General features: G+C 42.8%; 1 protein-coding gene across 1 annotated transcript in view; it reads left to right on the top strand.

Moving 5' to 3' along the window:
- The window catches only part of LOC133553644 (ras-GEF domain-containing family member 1C-like), a 91,360-nt gene that overhangs the window by 29,030 nt on the left and 35,996 nt on the right, over window positions 1–26,334 (top strand). The window contains 4 exon segments of the mRNA XM_061902096.1: window positions 10,265–10,486; window positions 13,979–14,101; window positions 14,185–14,322; window positions 22,209–22,430. Coding sequence (XP_061758080.1) covers window positions 10,265–10,486; window positions 13,979–14,101; window positions 14,185–14,322; window positions 22,209–22,430 — 705 coding nt within the window.

Here is a 26,334-nt window from a genome sequence, read left to right as displayed (position 1 = left end):
GCTCCATAGCAAAGCACATATACATATTACAACGTACATCTCGAGACTTGCAACAGAGGGGAGGGAGTGGGGGCTACGGTGGCAGGCTGCAGCTCCTCTGGCACTGCCCAGTTGTCCATCACCCCTAAGGGGCTACTTGATTTTTTTCCAAATTCATTAATTAAGGGAAGGACCAGTGTATTTTTTTTTGAATGTTCAAAATAATTTGGTGATTTTTTTGTACCCAGAGAAAAAATGTGAATCGCTGTCAAATGTTTGATTTCATAAATTCTACAGCATACGAGTGACAAAACTATTAGTGGTGTTATCGTCATTTTAGTAATCGAACAGAGTTTGCGGTTCTAGTTGGATTTTCTTTGGTGGGCTCAAATGGCTTTTTGTATGCTGAAGGTTGCCTACCCCTCCTATTTTGAAGGGAAAACGTGCAATACATTTTATGTTAAAACCATCCCAAAAAAAAAAAGGGTTGGTTAAATGTAATTGAGTTCCAAAAGCTGTATGTACCTTTTAGATTTAATGGTGCCACTTTGCATCAGTCCATCTTTGATCTCGGGCCCAAAGAAGTCGGCGGCGTTTCTGGATGTTGTTGATAAATGGGTTTTGCTATGCATAGTAAAGCTTTAACTTGCGCTTACAGATGTAGCGACCAACTGTATTTAGTGACAGTGGTTTCCTGAAGTGTTCCTGAGCCCATGTGGTGATATCCTTTAGAGATCGATGTCGGTTTTTGATACAGTACCGTCTGAGGGATGGAAGGTCACGGTCATTCAATGGCGCTTACGTGGAGTGATTTCTCCAGGTTCTCTGAAGCTTTTGATGATATTATGGAGCGTAGATGTTGAAATCCCTAAATTTCTTGCAATTGCACTTTGAGAAAGGTTGTTCTTAAATTGTTTGACTATTTTCTCACACAGTTGTGGACAAAGGGGTGTACCTCGCCCCATCCTTTCTTGTGAAAGACTGAGCATTTTTTTGGGAAGGGTTTTTAATAGCCAATCATGGCACCCACCTGTTCCCAATTAGCCTGCACACCTGTGGGATGTTCCAAATAAGTGTTTGATGAGCATTCCTCAACTTTATCAGTATTTATTGCCACCTTTCCCAACTTCTTTGTCACGTGTTGCTGGCATCAAATTCTAAAGTTAATGATTATTTGCAAAAAAAAATAATGTTTATGAGTTTGAACATGAAATATGTTGTCTTTGTAGCATATTCAACTGAATATGGCTTGAAAAGGATTTGCAAATCATTGTATTCTGTTTATATTTACATCTAACACAATTTCCCAACTCATATGGAAACGGGGTTTTGTAGAAGCTACGTTAGTCTCCACACATTTGCAGGTTTCAGAAAGCCAGCCGTTGACCCACTATAGCAACACCACCCATCCTCCAACCTTTAGCCTTTTGTTTGCCTGTCTGCGTGTGTTTGGGTGGAGGTGTGCGCCCATGCACTAAGAACTAAGAAGTGCAGCAGAACAAAGAGAAACTGAGCCGCTCTCATAAAGGAAACTTGAGACACGCTCTTCTGCGCGCCACTGAGCGCTTGACCTTTCACCCCAGGGTCCCGGGTGTTGTCTTATCGACGTGGTTGATCGGGGGGGGTGAGGGAGCCAGAAGGTCACCCATGAATTAAACAATGCCTTTCTCAGGTTTCTTCCAGTAACAGAGGGCTGTAATTGAGCTGATCCGAGACTGTTTACCACAAAGGATGTTTGTTTTGACCTCGATCCAAAAGTGAAGATTTTCCCAGTTATAATCATTTTTAATCAATGCCATGAAAAATAATTAAATTACCCAAAAATATGTTCTTTATGTATTATAGTTCTTCTTCTTAAAGAAGCCTCATTCTAAGTCAATCAATCAATGTTTACTTATGTAGCCCTAAATCACTAGTGTCTCAAAGGGCTGCACAAACCACTACGACATCCTCGGTAGGCCCACATAAGGGCAAGGAAAACTCACACCCAGTGGGACGTCGGTGACAATGATGACTATGAGAACCTTGGAGAGGAGGAAAGCAATGGATGTCGAGCGGGTCTAACATGATACTGTGAAAGTTCAATCCATAATGGATCTAACACAGTCGCGAGAGTCCAGTCCAAAGCGGATCCAACACAGCACCGAGAGTCCCGTTCACAGCGGAGCCAGCAGGAAACCATCCCAAGCGGAGGCAGAGATGTCCCCAGCCGATACACATGCAAGCAGTACATGGCCACCGGATCGGACCGGACCCCCTCCACAAGGGAGAGTGGGACATAGGAGAAAAAGAAAAGAAACGGCAGATCAACTGGTCTAAGGTGAGACTTAAATGCTTCTACTGAGGTGGCATCTCGAACTGTTACCGGGAGGGCATTCCAGAGTACTGGAGCCCGAAATGAAAACGCTCTATAGCCCGCAGACTTTTTTGGGGGCTTTGGGAATCACTAATAAGCCGGAGTCCTTTGAACACAGATTTCTTGCCGGGACATAAGTCCATTTGAACTATATTGCTGATTTCATTGCTAACCAAAACAGAAAGACTTATTTGGTAAATAGACACTAAGGGCCTGATTTTATTAATATCCAAATATCACATATTAGAAAAAAAAAAAGACTGTCTTATTTAAATTACTATATTTTTTGGACTATAAGGTGTACTTAAAATCCTTTAATTTTCTCAAAAATCGACAGTGCGCCTTATAACCCGGTGTGCCTATTGTACGAAATAATTCTGGTTTTGCTTACAGTCCTTGATGCTATTTTATTTCTGTACATGGTGTGAAGATAAGTGTGACCGGTAGATGGCAGTCACACATAAGAGATATGTGTAGACTGCAATATCAATCAATCAATCAATGTTTATTTATATAGCCCCAAATCACAAAAGTCTCAAAGGACTGCACAAACCACTACGACTACGACACCCTCGGAAGAACCCACAAAAGGGCAAGGAAAACTCACACCCAGTGGGCAGGGAGAATTCACATCCAGTGGGACGCCAGTGACAATGCTGACTATGAGAAACCTTGGAGAGGACCTCAGATGTGGGCAACCCCCCCCCCTCTAGGGGACCGAAAGCAATGGATGTCGAGCGGGTCTAACATGATACTGTGAAAGTTCAATCCATAGTGGCTCCAACACAGCCGCGAGAGTTCAGTTCAAAGCGGATCCAAGACAGCAGCGAGAGTCCCGTCCACAGGAAACCATACCAAGCGGAGGCGGATCAGCAGCGTAGTGATGTCCCCAACCGATACACAGGCGAGCGGTCCATCCTGGGTCTCGACTTAAGTAAACAACACCAACATTTTGTATGTTCCATTGAAAATATAGAACATAACACACGGCGCTCAAAAATCCATAAAAATGTTTTAGTACAACTTTGGTAAGCTATGAAGCCATACCGCTTGATGGTTTGTACTGTGCTTCACCATACGAGTATTTTTATGGTGTGTGTTTAAGGTAAGACATTATCTGGCGTTTTGTCTTGCAATATTATGTAAAAGCAACTTCACTTACCTTCTGGTACCTGCTGATGTGTATTTGGGATCTGCATAAGTCCTGAAAATTTGCACACTTCCGCCACTGTAGTCCGTGCCAACACCGTAGTTGATAAGATTCTTCTTTTTCTCTTATCTTCTTGTTATGGGACATTCATCCTCTGCTGTTGCCATTTCTAATATAAAGTAGTGTTTTCTTACTTATATCTCGATATGGAAGTACTAAAAACTACTGGTGTAGTGAGTTTACATAATTCACCCAAGGAAGGACAGTTTATCATGGGACACATTTCCGGTGTTGTTGTTGCACTAGTGAGCCACAGATAAAGAGATGCTGCTCCGTTATTGATTGAAGTAAAGCCTGAACGTCATTAAAAGAGTTAGCTTCATCTTTTGACACTTCTTCCACTCCCGTCCTTGCACGCTACACCGCTACAACGAAGATGACGGGGAAGGTGTAGCCACGTAAATAAGACCGCCGACAAAACGGCGGATCCAACTTCAAAGGGGTGTACCTCGCCCCATCCTTTCTTGTGAAAGACTGAGCATTTTTTGGGAAGCTGTTTTTATAGCCAATCATGGCACCCACCTGTTCCCAATTAGCCTGCACACCTGTGGGATGTTCCAAATAAGTGTTTGATGAGCATTCCTCACTTTTATCAGTATTTATTGCCACCTTTCCCAACTTTTTTGTCACGTGTTGCTGGCATCATATTCTAAAGTTAATGATTATTTGCAAAAAAAATGTATGTTTGTCAGTTTGAACATCAAATATGTTGTCTTTGTAGCATATTCAACTGAATATGGGTATATGATTGATTGATTGATTGATTGATACTTTTATTAGTAGATTGCACAGTTCAGTACATATTCCGTACAATTGACCACTAAATGGTAACACCAACTTCATGGCAAAAACTAACATATTTTTGGTACCATAGGGCGTACCGGATTATAAGGCGCACTGCCGATGAATGGTCTATTTTCGTTCCTTTTTCTTATACAAGGCACACCTGATTATAGGTTGCATTAAAAGAGTCATATATATATTTTTTCTAAATGTAAAACACTTCTTTGTGGTTTACATCAGTGGTCCCCAACCACCGGGCCGCGGCTCGATTGGTACCGGCCACTGAAGAATTTTTAATTGTTTCTGTTTATTTATTTTTATTTTTATTTTATTTATTTTTATTATAAAATTTTTTGTTGTTAAATCAACATAAAAAACACAAGATACACTTACAACTAGTGCACCAACCCAAAAAAACTCCCTTTTTCATGACAAAAAATAAATAAATTGCTGCGGGACAAATTATCAAGCGTTGACCGGTCCGCAGCTCCATAAAGGTTGGGGACCACTGGTCTACATAACATGTGATGGTGGTTCTTTGATACAAAGGTTGGATAGATGATGTTTTACAGATCATGTTGAAGCCGCTTTCTGACAGTCGCTTCAGGATGTGCCGTTTTGTGGGCGGTCTTATTTACGTGGCTCACCTTTGACAGGGTCTTTTCCCCGTCATCTTTGTTGTAGCGGTGTAGCGTGCAAGGATGGGAGTGGAAGAATTGTCAAAAGATGGAGCGAACTGTTTTAATGACATTCAGAATTTACTTCAATCAATATTGGAGCCGCATCTCCTCATCCGGAAACACCAACAAGGCCGGAAATGCATCCCGACCGGAACTCTCTAAAAAGTAAAGTCCCTTGGGTGAATAATGTAAACTCATTACACCAGTATGTTTTAGCGCTTTCATGGCGAGTTTACTGACCATATAAGTAAGAACTTTACACTACTTTATGTTAGAAATGGCAACAGCGGAGGATTATTGTCCCTTAACAAGAAAATAGAGGAAAAGAAGAAGCTTATCGACTACGGTGTCGGCACGTAATACAAAGGCGGACACACGCAATCTTTCAGATTTTTTTATGCAGATCCCAAATACAGATCAGCAGGTACCAGAAGGTAAGAAAAGTTTCTTTTGCATAAAATTGTGAAACAAAACGGCAGATAATTTGTCTTACCTTATACACACACCACAATGATACTTGTATGTTTAATTCCCCGACAATCCATCAAGTGGTGCAGCTTCATAGATTACCAAAGTCCTACTAAAACATTTTGATAGAGTTTTGAGCTCCGTGTGTAATGTTCTATATTTTCAATGTTACATATAAAATGGACTCTAAGTCCATTTTATATGTAATCCACCTCCAAGTCCGAGTCCATGGTTCTCGCCCGGAAAAGGCTGGAGTGCCATCTCCGGGTTGGGGAGGAGACTCTACCCCAAGTGGAGGAGTTCAAGTACCTAGGAGTCTTGTTCACGAGTGGGGGAAGAGTGGATCGTAAAATCGACAGGTGGATCGATGCGGCGTCTTCAGTAATGCGGATGTTGTGGTGAAGAAGGAGCTGAGCCGGAAGGCAAAGCTCTCAATTTACCGGTCGATCTACGTTCCCATCCTCGCCTATGGTCATGAGCTTTGGGTCATGACCGAAAGGACAAGATCACGGGAACAAGCGGCCCAAATGAGTTTGGGTCTCTCCCTTAGAGATAGGGTGAGAAGCTCTGCCATCCGGGAGGAACTCAAAGTAAAGCCGCTGCTCCTCCACATGGAGAGGAGCCAGATGAGGTGGTTCGGGCATCTGGTCAGGATGCCACCCGAACGCCTCCCTAGGGAGGTGTTTAGGGCACGTCCAACCGGTAGGAGGCCATGGGGAAGACCCAGGACATGTTGGGAAGACTATGTCTCCCGGCTGGCCTGGGAACGCCTCGGGATCCCCCGGGAAGAGCTAGACGAAGTGGTTGGGGAGAGGGAAGTCTGGGCTTCCCTGCTTAGGCTGCTGCCCCCGCGACCCGACCTCGGATAAGCGGAAGAAGATGGATGGATGGAGGGCATATAAAATGTTGGTGTTGTTTACCTTAGTCATATTGCCTTCATAGTGCAGTTTACACGTATCTCTTATGTTTGACTGCCATCTACTGGTCACACTTCATCATCATCAATATTTATTTTTATTCCTTTTATAAAAATGCATACATACAAGCCACATACAATCGACACTTTCATATTTTTTTTTGTTTCTTATACACTTATCATTAACCATATACCAAATAAAATTGTTTCGAGGTCGGTAAGCAAAACCAGAATTATTCGGTACAGTATGCGCACCGGGTTATAAGGCACACTGTCGAGTTTTAAGTAAATAAAAGGATTTTAACTGCGCCTTATAGTCCGGAAAACACGGTTGCCCAGAGTAGTGTACGGACAGAGTATGAACAACTAAACAAAATCAGAAAGCATTTACTTTAGTTAGTTAAAGTTGAAATGCAGTCGACTTTGCTTCTGATTTGTGGTTTTGTTTATGTGCTCTCATGCATTCATTCAAGGCTCTGCGTCTGGCTGACAGACAGCAGCATAATACGCATTGTCAGCATCTTAAATAACTTCCGACATGTTGCTTAATAGCTCTTTTCTCAGCTTGTGTGTGTGTGTGTGTGTGTGTGTGTGTGTGTGTGTTTGTGTGTGTATTTCCTTTGAGGAACATAATGCCATCTGTTTGTGTGTATCCGTGCACGGTTCTCCTCTTCCTTCAATGAGTACTCAGCTGCAGTGTCAGGAAAGCAGCATGTTGAATATTTAAAGGGTGCAACCCCAATACCTACAGTGAAAGACATATACGGGGCAGAAACTGAAGCCACACGCTCGCTTTACAAGCGGTTTCCTTAGCGACGGAGTGACCCACATTTTCAGTTGTCTTGTGGGAGACATGGCACAGCTGTCTTTTATCCCCAAACGATGACATTACTGAGCAGTGGATGATGCACTGAGAAGGATGAAGAGAGAACCGCGTGACCACAAGCAAAACACACATGCACCTGATTTTTAGGGACCCATGTCCCTTTGGGACAGAGGAACCTATTGAATTTCTAAGGTTTTATTATTATTATTATTTATTCTTTATTTTTATACCACCGCCTCTTTGAGCTGTAGTTTGACCCCCTTAACATGCTTCAAAACTCACCAACTTTGACACACACATCAGGACTGGCGAAAATTGCGATTTAATAAAAAAAACCAAACCCCAAAACACAAAATTGCGCTCTAGCGCCCCCTAGGAAGAAAACAAGTCATCCGTCCATCCATCCATCATTTTCCGCTTATCCGAGGTCGGGTCGCAGGGGCAACAGCCTAAGTAGGGAAACCCAGACTTCCCTCTCCCCAGCCACTTCGTCTAGCTCTTCCCGGGGGATCCCGAGGCGTTCCCAGGCCAGCCGGGAGACATAGTCTTCCCAACGTGTCCTGGGTCTTCCCCGTGGCCTCCTACCGGTTGGACGTGCCCTAAACACCTCCCTAGGGAGGCGTTCGGGTGGCATCCTGACCAGATGCCCGAACCACCTCATCTGGCTCCTCTCCATGTGGAGGAGCAGCGGCTTTACTTTGAGTTCCTCCCGGATGGCAGAGCTTCTCACCCTATCTCTAAGGGAGAGACCTGGAAACTCATTTGGGCCGCTTGTACCCGTGATCTTATCCTTTCGGTCATGACCCAAAGCTCATGACCATAGGTGAGGATGGGAACGTAGATCGACCGGTAAATTGAGAGCTTTGCCTTCCAGCTCAGCTCCTTCTTCACCACAACGGATCGGTACAACGTCCGCATTACTGAAGACGCCGCACCGATCCGCCTGTCTATCTCACGATCCACTCTTCCCTCACTCGTGAACAAGACTCCTAGGTACTTGAACTCCTCCACTTGGGGCAGGGTCTCCTCCCCAACCCGGAGATGGCACTCCACCCTTTTCCGGGCGAGAACCATGGACTCGGACTTGGAGGTGCCGATTCTCATTCCGGTCGCTTCACACTCGGCTGCGAACCGATCCAGTGAGAGCTGAAGATCCCGGTCAGATGAAGCCATCAGGACCACATCATCTGCAAAAATCTACTTTATTTATAAAGTACATTTAAAATTGACCACAGGGTTAGTCAAAGTGCTGTACAATGGGCAGGTTAAAAGATAAACAACACAACACAAACAGAACATGATAAAAAATAAATAAATAAAACACAAAAACAGGTTCACAGCAGGTGTATAATGGGACGCCATTGCAGGATGTGTTAAAAGCCAAGGAATAAAAGTATGATTTTAAGAAAGATTTAAAAACAGGAAGAGAGGAGGCTTGTCTAACACTCAGAGGTAGGTCGTTCCAGAGCTTGGGAGCAGCAGCGGCGAAAGCTCTGTCACCTCTAAGCTTCAGCCTTGTGTCAGGGACCGTCAGTAGCAGCTGATCAGCTGATCTTAGGCATCGAGTGGGGCAGTAAGGCTGAAGGAGGTCGGAGAGATATGTTTTAGACATTTAAAAGCAAATAGAAGGCGTTTAAAATTGATTCGATAATGCACAGAGAGCCAGTGAAAACACAGACACAAGTGTCTGTAACTTCCAGTAGTAATGTCGTAGAAACATGAAACAAAAACCAGTGTAGGTCTCAGTTAGACCTATATTTCATCCACTGAGACCCCACGGCTAAAATCAACAGGAGGTTTGCTATTCCCACTTCAAAAGTTGGCTAAAAAAATTTCGCTTTTTTTCAAACCTTATCTCCTCTGAGGCCGTTTGTCGTTTCGGCTTCAAATAAGCACAGAAGAGGGATTGAACCCTTCTGGTTTAAACATTTGAAAAAAGAGTATTAATTAATTGGATTTTATGAGCCCGCAAAGAACCATTGTTGTCACAAAATGGCGGCTTTCTGCTCAGACAAAACTGTAGGACTGTCTTACACACATGTAACAAAAACCTCAATATAGGTCTCACAGAGACCTATATTTCACACTCTGACCGCCCCCAACTAAAATCAACAGGAGGTTTGCTATTCCCACTTCAAAAGTTGGCAAAAAAAATGTCGCTTTTTTTTCAAACCTTATCTGCTCTGAGGCCGTTTGTCGTTTCCGCTTCAAATAAGCACAGAAGAAAGATTGAACCCTTCTGGTTTAAAAATTTTAAAGAAGAGTATTAATTAATTGGATTTTATGAGCCCGCAAAGAACCATTGTTGTCACAAAATGGCGGCTTTCTGCTCAGACAAAACTGTAGGACTGTCTTCCACACATGAAACAAAAACCTCAATATAGGTCTCACTGAGACCTATATTTGACACACTGACCGCCCCCAACTAAAATCAACAGGAGGTTTGCTATTCCCACTTCAAAAGTTGGCTAAAAAAATGTCGCTTTTTTTTCAAACCTTATCTCCTCTGAGGCCGTTTGTCGTTTTGGCTTCAAATAAGCACAGAAGAGAGATTGAACCCTTCTGGTTTAAAAATTAAAAAAAAGAGTATTAATTAATTGGATTTTATGAGCCCGCAAAGAACCATTGTTGTCACAAAATGGCGGCTTTCTGCTCAGACAAAACTGTAGGACTGTCTTCCACACATGAAACAAAAACCTCAATGTAGGTCTCACTGAGACCTATATTTCACACACTGACCGCCCCCCACTAAAATCAACAGGAAGTTTGCTATTCCCACTTCAATACAACAACTGCATTACATTCACCATGCATTAGTCTCAAAAGGGCGGCACCAAGGCGTCCTTACAAGTGTTATTACTACGAGACTGATGTATAACACATGTGTATCGAACTTTTTCCCTGTGTAATAATCCATCCATCCACCTTCTACCGCTTATCTGGGTCTGGGTCGCGGGGGCAGCAACAAAAGCGGTCCCGTCCATCGCGTTTTTGTTGTTTTTTTTCACTGACAATATGTTTAATGTGTGTTTCCATTCAACCCCAGCCAGGAATGCCCCAGACTGCGTGCTCTGGCACCATGTTCACCACTCCCAGTGGCTTCAGCCCCCATCTGGCCTGCGCTGAGCCTGGGGAGGAGGAGGAAGAGGAGAACACGCAGGAGGGCCAGGGAACCCCCGCTTGCCTGGCGGACGGGCCGCCCATCACCTCCGCCTCACTGGAAACCCTCATCCAGAATCTGGTGCCTACCGCTGACTACTATCCAGAGGTAAGAAGCGTAGGAAAAATGTAGATTTTGATTCAATTCAGAATTTTTTTTATTCCTTTTAACTGCCATTTTTTAAGTATCTGTAATAAAAAAAAAATTAAAAAATGGAGATCATCTCTAAAAAATAACATGCTGAGTAAATACCAAAGCAAAATTAATGAGAAAAAGCACAGTAACTAGAGATGTCCGATAATATCAGACTGCCAATATTATCGGCCGATAAACGCTTTAAAATGTAATATCGGAAATTATCGGTATCTGTTTCAAAGTTATTTCCATCCATCCATCCATTTTCTACCGCTTATTCCCTTTCGGGGTCGCGGGGGGCGCTGGCGCCTATCTCAGCTACAATTGGGCGGAAGGCAGGGTACACCTTGGACAAGTCGCCACCTCATCGCAGGGCCAACACAGATAGACAGACAACATTCACACCCACATTCACACACTAGGGACCATTTAGTGTTGCCAATCAACCTATCCCCAGGTGCATGTCTTTGGAGGTGGGAGGGGCCTATCCCCAGGTGCATGTCTTTGGAGGTGGGAGGGGCCTATCCCCAGGTGCATGTCTTTGGAAGTGGGAGGAAGCCAGAGTACCCGGAGGGAACCCACGCATTCACGGAGAGAACATGCAAACTTCACACAGAAAGATCCCGAGCCTGGATTTGAACCCAGGACTGCAGGACCTTCGTATTGTGAGGCAGACGCACTAACCCCTCTGCCACCGTGAAGCCCCAAAGTTATTTCAAAAAGTGAAATGTATGACTTTTTAAAACGCCGCTGTGTACACAGACGTAAAGTACAGAGCACCGATAAACCTTAATGGCAAGGCCTTTCCGTGCCGGCCCAATCACATAATATCTAAGGCCTTACACACACACAAGTGAATGCAATACTTGGTCAACAGCCATACAGGTCACACTGAGGGTGGCCGTATAAACAACTTTAACACTGTTACAAACATATGTGAACCCACACCAAACAAGAATGACAAGCACATTTCGGGAGAACATCCGCACCGTAACACAACATAAACACAACAGAGCAAATACCCAGAACCCCCTTGCAGCACTAACTACAATTTACACCCCCCGCCATAACCTTACCCCGCCCACCTCAACCTCCTCATGCTCTCTCAGGGAGAGCATGTCCCAGATTCCTAGCTGCTGTTTTAAGGCATGTTAAAAAAATAATGCACTTTGTGACTTCATTAATAACTATGGCAGCGCCATGTTGGCATTTTTTTCCATAACTTGAGTTGATGTATTTTGGAAAACTTTGTTACATTGTTTAATGCATCCAGCGGGGCATCACAACAAAATCAGGCATAATAATTTGTTAATTCCACGACTGTATATATCGGTATCGGTTGATATCGGAATCGGTAATTAAGAGTTGGACAATATCGAAAAATCGGATATCGGGAAAAAAGCCATTATTGGACACAACGGTAACATAACAATGTACCAAGCGGTCTCCAACCCGCGGCTCTGGAGTTGCATGTCCCCACCCTGGCCCCCTTTAGTTTCCCATTGAAAAAAAATGTCAATAAATATTGGTGATTTACTTTGAATTTATTTTATTTTATTTACCGTACTTTAAGGCGCACTTAAAATCCTTTTATTTTCTCAAAACTCGACAGTGCGCCTTATGTACGGAATAATTCTGGTTATGCTTACCGACCTCAAAACAATTTTATTTGGTACATGGTGTAATGATAAGTGTGAGCAGTAGATGGCAGTCACACATAAGAGATACGTGTAGACTGCAATTTGACGCCAGTAAACAACACCAAAACTTTAAATGTTCCATTGAAAATAAAGAACATTGCACACGGCGATCAGAAATCTGTCAAAATGTTTTAATATGACTTTGAAGCCGCACCGCTTGATGGATCGTCGGCCCATTACGGTTACTGGAGTTTGTTTCGCATTAAATGTGGGTATCTAGTTTCAAATGTACATACAGCTAGCGTAAATAGCATGTTAGCATCGATTAGCGTAGCATGTTAGCATCGATTAGCTGGCAGTCATGCCGTGACCAAATATGTCTGATTAGCACATAAGTCAAAAACATCAACAAAACTCACCTTTGTGATTTCGTTGACTTAATGGTTGCAAATGCATCTGCAGGTTATCCATACATCTCTGTGCCATGTCTGTCTTAGCATCGCCGCTCAAATGTGGAGACACTCTGGTACATTCAATGGGGGTCTGGCGGCAAATTTCTTGCCAGTGGTGCAACTTGAATCCCTCCCTGTTAGTGTTGTTACACCCTCCGACAACACACCCACCAGGCATGATGTCTCCAAGGTTCCAAAAAATAGTCGAAAAAACGGAAAATAACAGAGCTGAGACCCGGTGTTTGTAATGTGTTGAAAATGAAAATGGCGGGTGTGTTACCTCAGTGACGTCACGTTCTGACGTCATCGTTAAAAGACCGATAAACAGAAAGGCGTTTAATTTGCCAAAATTCACCCATTTAGAGTTCGGAAATCGGTTAAAAAAATACATGGTGTTTTTTCTGCAACATCAAGGTATATATTGACACTTACATAGGTCTGGTGATAATGTTCCCCTTTAAGCTGTACATCAAGCAAGAATGGGAAAGAATTCCACCGGAAACGCTTCAAAAATTGGTCTCAGTTCCCAAATTTTTACTGAGTGTTGTCAAAAGGAATGGCCATGTAACACAGTGGTAAAAATGTCTCTGTGCCACCTTTTTTGCAATGTGTAAATGTGGAGACACTCCCGCACATTCAATGGGGGTCTGGCGGCAGACACTTTGGCATCTTGGGGCCAGTGGTGCAACTTGAATCCCTCCCTGTTAGTGTTGTTACACCCTCCGACAACACACCCACCAGGCATGATGTCTCCAAGGTTCCAAAAAATAGTCGAAAAAACGGAAAATAACAGAGCTGAGACCCGGTGTTTGTAATGTGAAAATGAAAATGGCGGCTGTGTTACCTCGGTGACGTCACATTCTGACGTCATCGCTACAAGACTGATAAACAGAAAGGCGTTTAATTCACCAAAATTCACCCATCGGAAATCGGTTAAAAAAATAGATGGTCTTTTTTCTGCACCATCAAGGTATATATTGACGCTTGCACAGGTTTGGTGATAATGTTCCCCTTTTAAGATAAGTAGGCCATGCAAAGCAAACAGGACTAAAAACAGTTCATGCTTGTGCACTTTTGTTAACTTCTTGCGACACCACATGATTCCCTCAGTCATGCAGTAATTTATAGTGCGGATGCTGCCAACACTGCCGCAAAGTATCTGCAGCTTCCTGCTTCCAGTTTTCATATGGTGTCCTTCAAAGGATGTTTCTACTTCAATTTGATGAAAAAAAAAAAAAACACGAAAACATTCCAGCTGAATCCAAAACAATAAATATCAAAACCACATTGGGTTGACAGATGTATTACATGTTTGAGGTCCGTGAGTGCTCCTGTTGACTTGATGGTAATTGTCTCCTCCTGTCCATTGCCAGAAAGCCTATGTGTTTACGTTCCTGCTGAGCGCCCGTCTGTTCATCCCTCCTCCGGAGCTGCTGGCCCGCGTGTGTGAGCAGTGCATCAAGCAGCAGCAGCTGGACCAGAGCCCGCTCGATACGGTCAGCACTGCGCCCACACTCCCAAACACAGCGCCTGCGTGCTCGGGTGCTTACCACCTTTCTTCCCGCTGGCTTTCATCCAGGCAAAAGTGCGCAAGTTTGGTCCCAAGATCTTGCAGCTGCTCACGGAGTGGACGGAGACGTTCCCCTCTGATTTCAAGGACGAGAAGATGGTTGGACTACTTAAGGACATCATCCACAGGATAGCTCCCTGCGATGAGGTACTTAACATCGTGTGACAAGCCCTCTTTGTTGGTGGAACGCTTCTCGGAAGTTAGTACGACTCAGGCGCAAGTTAGATCCACGTTGTTGCTGCAGCCATCATCACATAAAATCATACTTGCCGACCTTGAGAGCTCCAAATTCGGGAGATGGTGGTAGCGGGAGTGTATTTTGGAAGAGTTAGTGCTGCAAGGGATTCTGGGTATTTGTTATGTTGTGTTACGGTGAGGATGTTAACCCGAAATGTTTTTGTCATTCTTGTTTAGTGTGGGTTCACAGTGTGGCGCATATTTGTAACCGTGTTAAAGTTGTTTATACGGCCACCTTCAGTGTGACATGTATGGCTGTTGACCAAGTATATAAATATATATTAGGGGTGGGCAAATTAATGCGTTAATTACGAGTTAACTCATCAATCTATTAACGCCGACAATTATTTTATCGCACATTTGCGTATGTTGTTTACATGCTTTTATTTTGTTAACGCCTTTTCTTAACAAGATGGCGTCGCCCGGCGTGGAGGGGCTCTTGGTAAAGATGGAACATTTGGCAAAAATACCGGACAATTCTGCAAATGTCCTGGCTGGCTTACAGCGTGGTCACTCCGGGATCACTTACGACCGCCAGACAATTCTGAATGTGGATAGATCGGGCCGTTTTGGACTGAATGAGGCGTGCTTGCTAGAGCGGCTAGCTAGCATGGGAATACTTTGCCGGCTACATCCAGCGGCCTGTGAAGCAGCGGAGTATATGTGTTGTCTGTCTATTTATGAATAATGCAGACCAGGAGTGTTGGCTGACTTCTTAACGTTTGCTTTCAGAGCGTGCATATCACAACATACAAGATGTCGTCATGGCGACACAACCTATACATGCTCCTCACTCCTGTTGCATGCTGGGTAGGGTAGTTCTTTTTTTCCCTGGCTCATAACATCACAATATAGTACCATGTATATGATGCCTTCAGTTTATCAAAGCACCAAGCAAACAATCGGAAAATTCCCATCATATCAATTCCTAGATATGGTCATAATTATTTTAAGTGCACTACGCAGAATAAACACAACATTATTAATATTGCTACTACGGATAATTTGATCCAAAATTCCCTAAAACAGCCCACTACCTATAATATAGGTTTTTTAAACATAATAAAAAAAATGTTTCTGCTGTTACCTCAGAAATTGCCTGTTCAGATGTTATGATTGTGGCTCAGAGATTTGTATGTAGATTATATTTATTTTCCATAACAAACAGGATAACTTAAATACCCTGGCAGTGGCAATAAGCTTAAATGTTTGTATTTACATTTTTGGAGTTGATTTTCATCAAATATGCTATTTAACTGCTACTGTTTAACAAGGACTGATTTAAATTGTGTTTGCACAACAAATGTTTTGGCGCTTTTGTTCATGTGGGAGAATATTCCAATAAAGGTGCACTACACACTACTTTGGAATTCATTATTGGGCTTTGCGTATACAATGCAGTTAATCGCGATTAATCGGAGAAATAGTGCGATTAACTTCGATTAAAATTTTTAATCGTTGCCCAGCCCATATATATATATATATATATATATATATATATATACCTATGTAGATTGATTGAAACTTTTATTAGTAGATTGCACAGTACAGTACATATTCCGTACAATTGACCACTAAATGGTAACACCCCAATAAGTTTTTCAACTTGTTTAAGTCGGGGTCCACGTTACTCAATTCATGGTACAAATATATACTATCAGCATAATACAGTCATCACACAAGTTAATCATCAGAGTATATACATTGAATTATTTACATTCCGGGGGTGGGATGTGGAGGGTGTTGGGGGTCGGGGGCGGTAAGTTCGGTTGCTATTGGCATATTTCAGTCATCATACAAGTTTATCACCTGAGAAATGGACATTGAAACAGTGTAGGTCTTATTTAGTAGGATATGTACAGCAAGCAGTGAACATAGTGAGTTCAGAACGGATAACAACAAGTATATATGTTTGATTATTTCCAATCCGGGGAGGTGGGGGGAGGTGTTATTTTAGCACGGTTTTTGAAGGAGGATAAAGATGCATTTTCTTTTACACCTGCTGGGAGTGCATTCATATTGAAGGAGAATGAGTCAAGACCGTTGTTAGATTGGAATCTGGGTTTGTTGAGCTCCCCCTGGTGTTGTGGTTATGGCGGTAAATACAAAACGGTATATACAAAACCTAAAGCCAGTGAAGTGGACACGTTGTGTAATTCGTAAATAAAATCGTAAATAAAATCAAAATACAATACAAAGATAAGATATTTCATGTTCGCACCGACAAACATTTTTTCTTTTGCAAATAATCAATAATTCAGAATTTAATGGCAGCAACACATTTCAAAAAAGTTGGCACAAGGGCATTTTTACCACTGTGTTACATGGCCTTTCCTTTTAACACTCAGTAGATGTTTGGGAACTGAGGAGACACATTTTTGAAGCTTTTGAGGTGTACAGCCCTTTGTTCTTCAACTGTGTTTGTTTTTAAAGGGCTTTATAAATAAAGTTGGTATTCTTGCTTGATGTACGGCTTAAGTTGTTCAACATTCCGGGATCTCCGTTGTCGTATTTTTGGCTTCCTAATGGGCTCCACTTTTTAAGTGGGAAACACATCTGGGTTACAGGTAAGCAAGTCTAGTACTCTTTTACTATGAAGCCACGTGGCTTGGCATTGTCTTGCTGAAATAAGCAGGGGCGTCCATGATGACAGCATATGTTGTTCCAAAACCTGTATGTACCTTTCAGCATTAATGGTGCCTTCACAGATGTGTAAGTTACCCATGCCTTGGGCACTAATGCACCCCCTTACCATCACACATGCTGGCTTTTCAACTTTGCGCCTAGAACAATCCGGATGGTTATTTTCCCTCTTTGTTCCGGACGACACAACATCCAGTTTTCCCAAAAACAATTTGCAATGTGGATGTGGAAGGCCTAGAGCCGTGGAGGTGTGTTGTTGGCACGCGAGAGCACAGCCAGGCTGCTTCCAAGTTTAACAAAGTCTTTGATTGATTCGTTCCAACACAATATTCTTCTTGCTCTCAAAGTCTTTTTCTTTTCTCAGTCCTTTGCTTTTCAGCAATATTTTATTTTAGGCGTTCTGGCCAGCGCCTCTCCTGTGGGGTTTTCAGCCCCCTCTCATGGTCTCCGGCGCTCCTGATAAAGAGACAACTCGTTCCATCTGAGAAATCTCTTCACCTGTCGTCACTTCATGCCACGCCCGCAGGGGACACGTCGACCACATGCCTCCACCGCCAGTTTGAGGGCGGGCAGCCGTCCGGCCGCGACCACTCCCACCCACCCCCGTAGATGGGCGAGAGAGGAAGTCGGCCACGGCCATCTGCGTACCCGGCCGGTGGACCACCCGGAAGTTGTAGGGTTGCAACGCGAGGTACCACCGGGTGATCCGTGCGTTGGCATCCTTCATGCGGTGGAGCCACTGGAGCGGCTGAAGGGGCGCCCCAACAGTTAATACTGGAGGACCCCGACCGCCCACCGGATGGCGAGGCACTCTCTCTCCACCGTCTTCTGCCCCGATTGCTCCTCCTTCTCCCCTTTTATACAGCAGGAGAAAATGCACAGATTGAGAGCAGGTGTGTGGAGTACGCACCTGGCTCTGATCGCTCTGACCCCCGCCTGTCATTCCGCTGCATACTCCGCCTCCTGGCCGCCATCTTGGGTAGGACCATGATTTGTCCTATCCCGCTGTCGGCCCGTCGGCGCCGCCTCTCCACAGTGGACTTGCCAGACCACAGAACACTTTTACCTTTTGCATCAGTCCATCTTAGACGAGCTCGTGTTACGGTCGCGCCGCATGGCGGATGTGCGGGGAGTGTCACCCCTCGATACACGGGATCACAGCAGGCAGAATTCAAGGTAGGAACAGGTTTTATTATAAATAACCAAAGTAACACTTGTACAAACGGAAAGAAAAGGTGTGCCGACGCACGGGAAGCAGAACACAAACGTGAGCAAAAGGCAGAGTTCTAAAAGTCCATACAGCGCTAGCCGAGCGCGCGGAGGCTAAGCTATACTTAGCAGAGAGAATACAGAAAGACAAAAGTAACGTAACTGTTGCGTGATGCAAACAAACTGGCGGCGAGGAACTGAGGTAGCAGGCGGTCTTAAATACAACACAATAAATCAAAACAGGTGTGCTTCGGGAGTGCGTGTAATTCAGTAGCCATGGTGACGAATGTAAACAAGGAAGTGTTCAACTGGAGGAATCGGCAGAGTCCGAACGTGATCAAAACATATCCAAAGCAAAACAATAAACGATCCGTGAACGCTCGGGCCCAGCGAAGCCATGTCGGCGTTTCTGGGTGTAGTTTAACTACGATCAAAGTATTGGACAGGACGTCGAAATGTGTAAATAAAGTTGTACTTTATATAAGAAAAATGTGCGGATACAAACAGTACAAAACAATCCTTATATCTTGTTATCTGTCATCCATTCATCACCCGAAGGCTCGTAACGCTCAGTCTCATCAACCACAATGCACCTGCTCCCTCTCCTTTCATTACATCCGGTTTGCCGCAATGCATTGTGGAACATGTGGTATTTTAGTTAACCCTTTGTTAGGCTATAACATAGAAAACAAATCAATCCAGTATCAGCGTTTCTCAAATAATCAATATCAAATACATGTATAAATCAAATCAATTCACTTTTAACTCTTTTTAGCTGTAAATAATAACAGATCAATTTATCAGCAATAAATCTAGCATGCAAATTATGGAATGACCATCACCCATGAACTATATAACCCATAAGTTACAACACTGGGTGTTGTTGATAAATTGTTTTCGCTTTGCATAATAGAGTTTTAACTTGCACTGACAGATGTAGAGATGAACTGTATAAACTGACCGTGTTTTGCGTTCCCCGAGCCCATGTGGTGATATCCTTTACACACTGATGTCGGTTTTTGATGCAGTACCGCTTGAGGGATCCAAGCTCACAGGCATTAAATGTTACATGCAGTGATGCACGGGCTTCACGGTGGCAGAGGGGTTAGTGCGTCTGCCTCACAATACGAAGGTCCTGCAGTCCTGGGTTCAAATCCAGGCCCGGGATCTTTCTGTGTGGAGTTTGCATGTTCTCCCCGTGAATGTGTGGGTTCCCTCCGGGTACTCCGGCTTCCTCCCACCTCCAAAGACATGCACCTGGGGATAGGTTGATTGGCAACACTAAATTGGCCCTAGTGTGTGAATGTTGTCTGTCTATCTGTGTTGGCCCTGTGATGAGGTGGCGACTTGTCCAGGGTGTACCCCGCCTTCCGCCCGATTGTAGCTGAGATAGGCGCCAGCGCCCCCCGCGACCCCGAAAGGGAATAAGCGGTAGGAAATGGATGGATGGATGGATGCAGTGATTTCTCCAGATTCTCTGAACATTTTGATGATATTACAGACCCTAGTTGGTGAAATCCCTAAATTCCTTGCAAAAGCTTGTTGAGAAATGTTCTTAAATTGTTCGACAATTTGCTCACGCATTTTTCCACAAAGTGGTGACCCTTCACTGGTTTTGGGGTTCCTACATGTGTGCATAAGTCCAAGCGTGAGTGAGGAATGCAGTGATGGGACATTAAATTCCGCTAAACGACTAGCACTGTGTCAGGGTGAGTGGCCACAGCGCCATGTTACACAATCTTCGCATGGCAGGACAGAGGAAGGATGTGAAGAGGAGTGGCTTTATCTGCAGCCTCCAGGGAGAAGGAGTGGATGGATGGAGAACACGGGGGGGATGGGCCGCAGAGGGGAAAGGTAGAAGAGAAGAAGGAGTCTGAGTGGACGACCCAGGAAGATGGAGGGAGTGGATGAGAGGACAGAAAGAAGGGAAGAGCTGGCAGTGATGAATGTGCTGCTATTTACGCTCTATTTGTGTGTGTGTGTGTGTGTGTGTGTGTGTGTGCGTGCTCGGGGTCATTTGTGTGGCACCGTGACCCTACAGCCTCGGTGACCGGCATTTGGGGGGGACGAACCAAAACACTTATTCACCACATCTCTGCAATTGTGTGAAACGCATCAAATGAATCATCACTGTGCGCAAAATATGTGAAAAAAAGATATTACATAACGGAAAATGTTTCTGTCCAAACCAGGGGTCACCAACGCGGTGCCCGTAAGGACCAGATGAGTCGCCCGCTGGCCTGTTCTAAAAATAGCTCAAATAGCAGCACTTACCAGTGAGCTGCCTCTATTTTTTAAATTGTATTTATTTACTAGCAAGCTGGTCTCGCTTTGCCCGACATTTTTAATTCTAAGAGAGACAAAACTCAAATAGAATTTGAAAATACAAGAAAATATTTTAAAGACTTGGTCTTCACTTGTTTAAATAAATTCATTTATTTGTTTACTTTGCTTCTTCTAACTTTCAGAAAGACAATTTTAGAGAAAAAAATACAACCTTAATAACGATTTTAGGATTTTTAAACACATATACCTTTTTACCTTTTAAATTCCTTCCTCTTCTTTCCTGACAATTTAAATCAATGTTCAAGTACATTTTTTTTTATTGTAAAGAATAATAAATACGCCTTGCGATGAGCTAGCGACTTGTCCAGTGTGTACCCTGCCTTCCGCCCGATTGTAGCTGAGATAGGCGCCAGCGCCCCCCGCGACCCCGAAAGGGAATAAGCGGTAGAAAATGGATGGATGGATGGATGGAATAATAAATACATTCTAATTTAAGTCTTCATTTTAGCTTCAGTTTTTTCGACGAAGAATATTTGTGAAATATTTCTTCAAACTTATTATGATTAAAATTCCCAAAAATTATTCTGGCAAATCTAGAAAATCTTTAGAATCAAATGTAAATCTTATTTCAAAGTCTTTTGAATTTCTTAAAAAAATTTTGTTCTGGAAAATCTAGAAGAAATAATGATTTGTCTTTGTTAGAAATATAGCTTGGTCCAATTTGTTATATATTCTAACAAAGTGCAGATTGGATTTTAACCTATTTAAAACACGTCATCAAAATTCTAAAATTAATCTTAATCATGAAAAATGACTAATGATGTTCCATAAATTCTTTTTTACATTTTTTCAAAAAGATTCAGATTAGTTAGATTTTCTCTTCTTTTTTTCGGTTGAATTTTGAATTTTAAAGACTCGAAATCGAAGATTAAACTATGTTTAAAAATTTAATTTTCATTTTTTGTGTGTTTTGTCCTCTTTTAAACCATTCAATTAAGTGTTTTTTTCATCATTTATTCTCTGCAAAAACCTTCCATAAAAGGAAAAAAAAATGTACGATGGAATGACAGACAGAAATACATATTTTTATATTTATAGGTTTATTTATTAAAGGTAAATTGAGCAAATTGGCCATTTCTGGCCATTTATTTAAGTGTGTATCAAACTGGGAGCCCTTTGCATTAATCAGTACCCAAGAAGTAGCTCTTGGTTTCAAAAAGGTTGCTGACCCCTGGTCTAAACTCTTTCAACTTTGGTTTTATGACACAACATAAAGTAGATGCATCAAAGCCACAATGAAAACAAATATAAAGAAAAAAGTCATACTATTATAAAATTAAAGTCAATCACTCCGAGAGGGAGTAGCGGTAGAAAATGGACTGATGGATAGATATTTCACAAACTCCCTTTTATAAATGTTTTTATTTTATTTTAGAAAATATGTACATCTATGAAAAAATATGTGATTGACAGTCAGGAAAGCCAACATTTCCTCTGATCCATTTCAACCCTTGTGTAATGTTCATATTGTTGTTACTCAGCCAGCGTTTGTGGGTCTGATGGACCCGTCGCGTTTCGTGGCTTTTGATCAAACACTTTTATGTTAAAATACTGAAAAGATTAATTATTGATTGACCCTAATTGTCGTCTATGTGCAGGCCTACTGGAAGACTCTAAACCAGGTGTTGCAGAAACTGAGCCAGAGGCTGGCCTTGATGACTCGGGGGGAGGAAAGCATCGTCCGGGTCTCCCTCAACGCCTCCTCCATCTCCGACAAGCTCGTGGCCTTCAAGACCAAGTCTCCGCCCATCCAGAAGGACATGCTCTCCATCTGCAACGACCCTTACACACTGGCACAGCAGCTCACCCATGTCGAGCTGGTGAGAGAGGGGGGGGCATGGTGGGCTGCGGGGGAGCAGGGTTGGACGGGGGGAGGGGGTCAGGAAACGGAGAGGATAACGAGGATAGATGAGGAGAGAAGGCGGCCAAGGTAACATCACACGTGCAGGCTTGGTGATGCGATGATACATGGAGTTCAGTTGAGTTCAGTCCTCTTCCATGTAACAGCTGTTTTTACATTTTTACATTGAAAATTGCTTCGATTTTTCAAATACCGTATTTCCTTGAATTACCGCCGAGTCAAACTTGTGACACTTCCCCTGTCATTATTTTCAAATTGGAGGAGGCTGATTTCAATAACGGTAATTTGAAATCACATTAAGAGCTATTCAGTAGAATTTAAGGTCCAAGCTTACATCACACTCAAATTTTTACTGCATGCCTTTGGTAAGTGCAGGAGTGAGAAGAGGTTTGAAATTAATTAGCGCCCCGGCGGCAATTCAAGGAAATACGGTATACCACGTTTCCAGTGAGGGTTGGACTCCGCCAAGGCTGTCCTTTGTCACCGATTCTGTTCATAACTTTTATGGACAGAATTTCTAGGCGCAGTCAAGGCGTTGAGGGGTTCCGGTTTGGTGACCGCAGGATTAGGTCTCTGCTTTTTGCAGATGATGTGGTCCTGATGGCTTCATCTGACCGGGATCTTCAGCTCTCACTGGATCGTTTCGCAGCCGAGTGTGAAGCGACCGGAATGAGAATCAGCACCTCCAAGTCCGAGTCCATGGTTCTCGCCCGGAAAAGGGTGGAGTGCCATCTCCGGGTTGGGGAGGAGACCCTGCCCCAAGTGGAGGAGTTCAAGTACCTAGGAGTCTTGTTCACGAGTGAGGGAAGAGTGGATCGTGAGATCGACAGGCGGATCGGTGCGGCGTCTTCAGTAATGCGGACGATGTATCGATCCGTTGTGGTGAAGAAGGAGCTGAGCCGGAAGGCAAAGCTCTCAATTTACCGGTCGATCTACGTTCCCATCCTCACCTATGGTCATGAGTTTTGGGTCATGACCGAAAGGATAAGATCACGGGTACAAGCGGCCCAAATGAGTTTCCAGGTCTCTCCCTTAGAGATAGGGTGAGAAGCTCTGCCATCCGGGAGGAACTCAAAGTAAAGCCGCTGCTCCTCCACATGGAGAGGAGCCAGATGAGGTGGTTCGGGCATCTGGTCAGGATGCCACCCGAACGCCTCCCTAGGGAGGTGTTTAGGGCACGTCCAACCGGTAGGAGGCCACGGGGAAGACCCAGGACACGTTGGGAAGACTATGTCTCCCGGCTGGCCTGGGAACGCCTCGGGATCCCCCGGGAAGAGCTGGACGAAGTGGCTGGGGAGAGGGAAGTCTGGGCTTCCCTGCTTAGGCTGTTGCCCCCGCAACCCGACCTCGGATAAGCGGAAGAAGATGGATGGATGGTATACCAAAAAATATACATATATGCTAAAAAATATACCGTATTTCCTAGAATTCCCGCCAGGGCGCTAATTAATTTCAAACCTCTTCTCACTCATACGCTTACCAAAGGCATGCGGTAAAAGTAAGCATGCGCTAATTATTTTAAAACCTCTTTTCACTCCGGCACTTACCAAAGGCATGCAGTAAAAATTTGAGTGTGATGTAAGCTTGGACCTTAAATCCTACTGAATAGCTCTTAATCTTCTTCCCGATATTCGATTTCAAATCAACAGTATTCAAATCAGCCTTCTCCATTTTGAAAACGATGACAAGGGGAAGTGTCACTGGTGACATCACGAGTCTGACCAGGCGGTAATAAAAGGCAGGTGCATACTATATGCCCTGTGGAAATTCAAGGAAATACGGTATGTTTCTGAAAAACATAATTATAAAGTAAAATATTTAGATGGTCCAATGACAAACGCAAAAAATATTTATAAATTAACCAGTAACATGCAATTGTATAAAAGGCAAATAACCAAATTAAACCCCTATACCAGGTGTGTCCAAAGTGCGGCCCGAAGGCCATTTGTGGCCCCCAGCTAATTTGTTAATGGCCTCCGGCCCATTCTAAAAAATGCTATAATAAAAATGTAAAACATAAAAGAGTAAACAGTGAAATGTAACAAGAACAAGTTGCAATGTTGACACTAATAAGACAAAACTGTTATTGACCTGCTGAAGGTTCCAACTACTTCACTGGAACTATTTTACTTTGCATATTTTGTGCGAAATAAAGTTTTATTTCACAAAGAGGGCATCAAACAAACAAAAAAGTATGAAAAAAATTATAAAATCTTATAATCAAGAGATCTACAGACTTAAGCATTAAAAGTAAAAAAAATATCTAAATGTAAATTTGGCTTATTTTCAACACTTATTCTTTTTTTATTTTTATGATTTATTGACCGATTTAGAGTTCCAATTACTTCACTGGAACTATTTCACTCTCAAATATTTTGGGGGGATAATATTGCATATTTTGTGCGAAACAAAGATTTCTTTCACAAAAAGGGCCTCAAACAAACAAAAAGTATGAAAAAAATGATGAAATCTTATAATCAAGAGATCTACAGACTTAAGTGTTAAAAATAAAAAAAATATACAAATATAAATTTGGCTTATTTTCAACACTTGTTCTTTTTTTATTGTTATGAATTATTGAACTATTTAGAGTTCCAATTACTTCACCTCAAATATTCCACTTTGAAATGTTTTGGGGGAAAATGTTGCATAGTTTGTGTGTTTGCCATATAAATAAGGGTTTGGACATAAAGGCCATAAACATAAAAAACAACATTTAAAAAATTGTTATAACGACAGACAGATCTGAAGTTTTATCTCGACATTCAAGCGTTAAATGAAAAAAAAAAAAAAAATGATGACTTATTTCTAACTTTTTAATGACTGAAACTAGGGATGCACCGATTAATCGGTAACCGAATATATTCGGCCGAATATGGCAAAAAAAGCCACATTCGGCCTTCGGTGGATTGAGTTAAAAAGAAGGCCGAATAGTGGCGTGTGACGCAATTTTTTGACGCGGTGACGTTGGGATATGTTGTGTACCTGTATAAGTGTATGAGGTTACAAGCACACACTTATTGAGATTTAGTGGGGCCTCTGTTTACATTATTAGCCTGTTGTGTAGGCTACCTGTATAAGTGTATGAGGTTACAAGCACACACTTATTGAGATTTACTTGAGCCTTCTGTTTACATTATTAGCCTGTTGTGTAGGCTACCTGTATAAGTGTATGAGGTTACAAGCACACACTTATTGAGATTTACTTGAGCCTTCTGTTTACATTATTAGCATATCTACTGTGGCTAAGCAGACTTTTGCCAAAAGGACAATAATTCATTTGTTGTGGGTTTATCCACTTTAATGCACTTTATTTTTTTTTGGAATGCATGTTTTGTTTGAAGGCCTAATATAAATGAAAAACTTTGTGCTTTTTTTGAAAAGCAAAGACTACTGGAATATTGAAAAAATGTCAATATTCAATAAAAAATTACTTTATTTGAAAAACAGGTCAAAATATTTATTCTAGGCTATTTATGCAATATTAAAAAAATAATGAAAAACTGCATTCATTATTCGGTATTCGGCCTTCGGCCAAGCGTTTAATTTTTATTCAGCTTCGGCTTCGGACACAAATTTTCATTTCGGTGCATCCCTCACTGAGACCCTTCTGGAGACTGGGGACCAAACTTGAGGAAAGCCATAAAGGTAAAAAAACAACTATTGTATTGCTTTAAAAAAGAAAAATATCAAAATAGCCCTCGCATACTTAGATTTTTCAGTCTGCAGCCCTCAGGGGAAAAAGTTTGGACACCCCTGCCTTATACCATCCATCCATTTTCTACCGCTTATTCCCTTCGGGGTGTCATTGGGTGCTGGAGCCTATCTCAGCTTCAATCGGGCTGTGTTGGCCCTGGACAAGT

The sequence above is a fragment of the Nerophis ophidion genome, linkage group LG05 (genome assembly GCF_033978795.1).
Source record: "Nerophis ophidion isolate RoL-2023_Sa linkage group LG05, RoL_Noph_v1.0, whole genome shotgun sequence".
NCBI classification, from domain to species: domain Eukaryota; kingdom Metazoa; phylum Chordata; class Actinopteri; order Syngnathiformes; family Syngnathidae; genus Nerophis; species Nerophis ophidion.
Note: the sequence above shows the minus strand (reverse complement) of the source record. Positions and strands in the feature narration are given on the sequence as shown.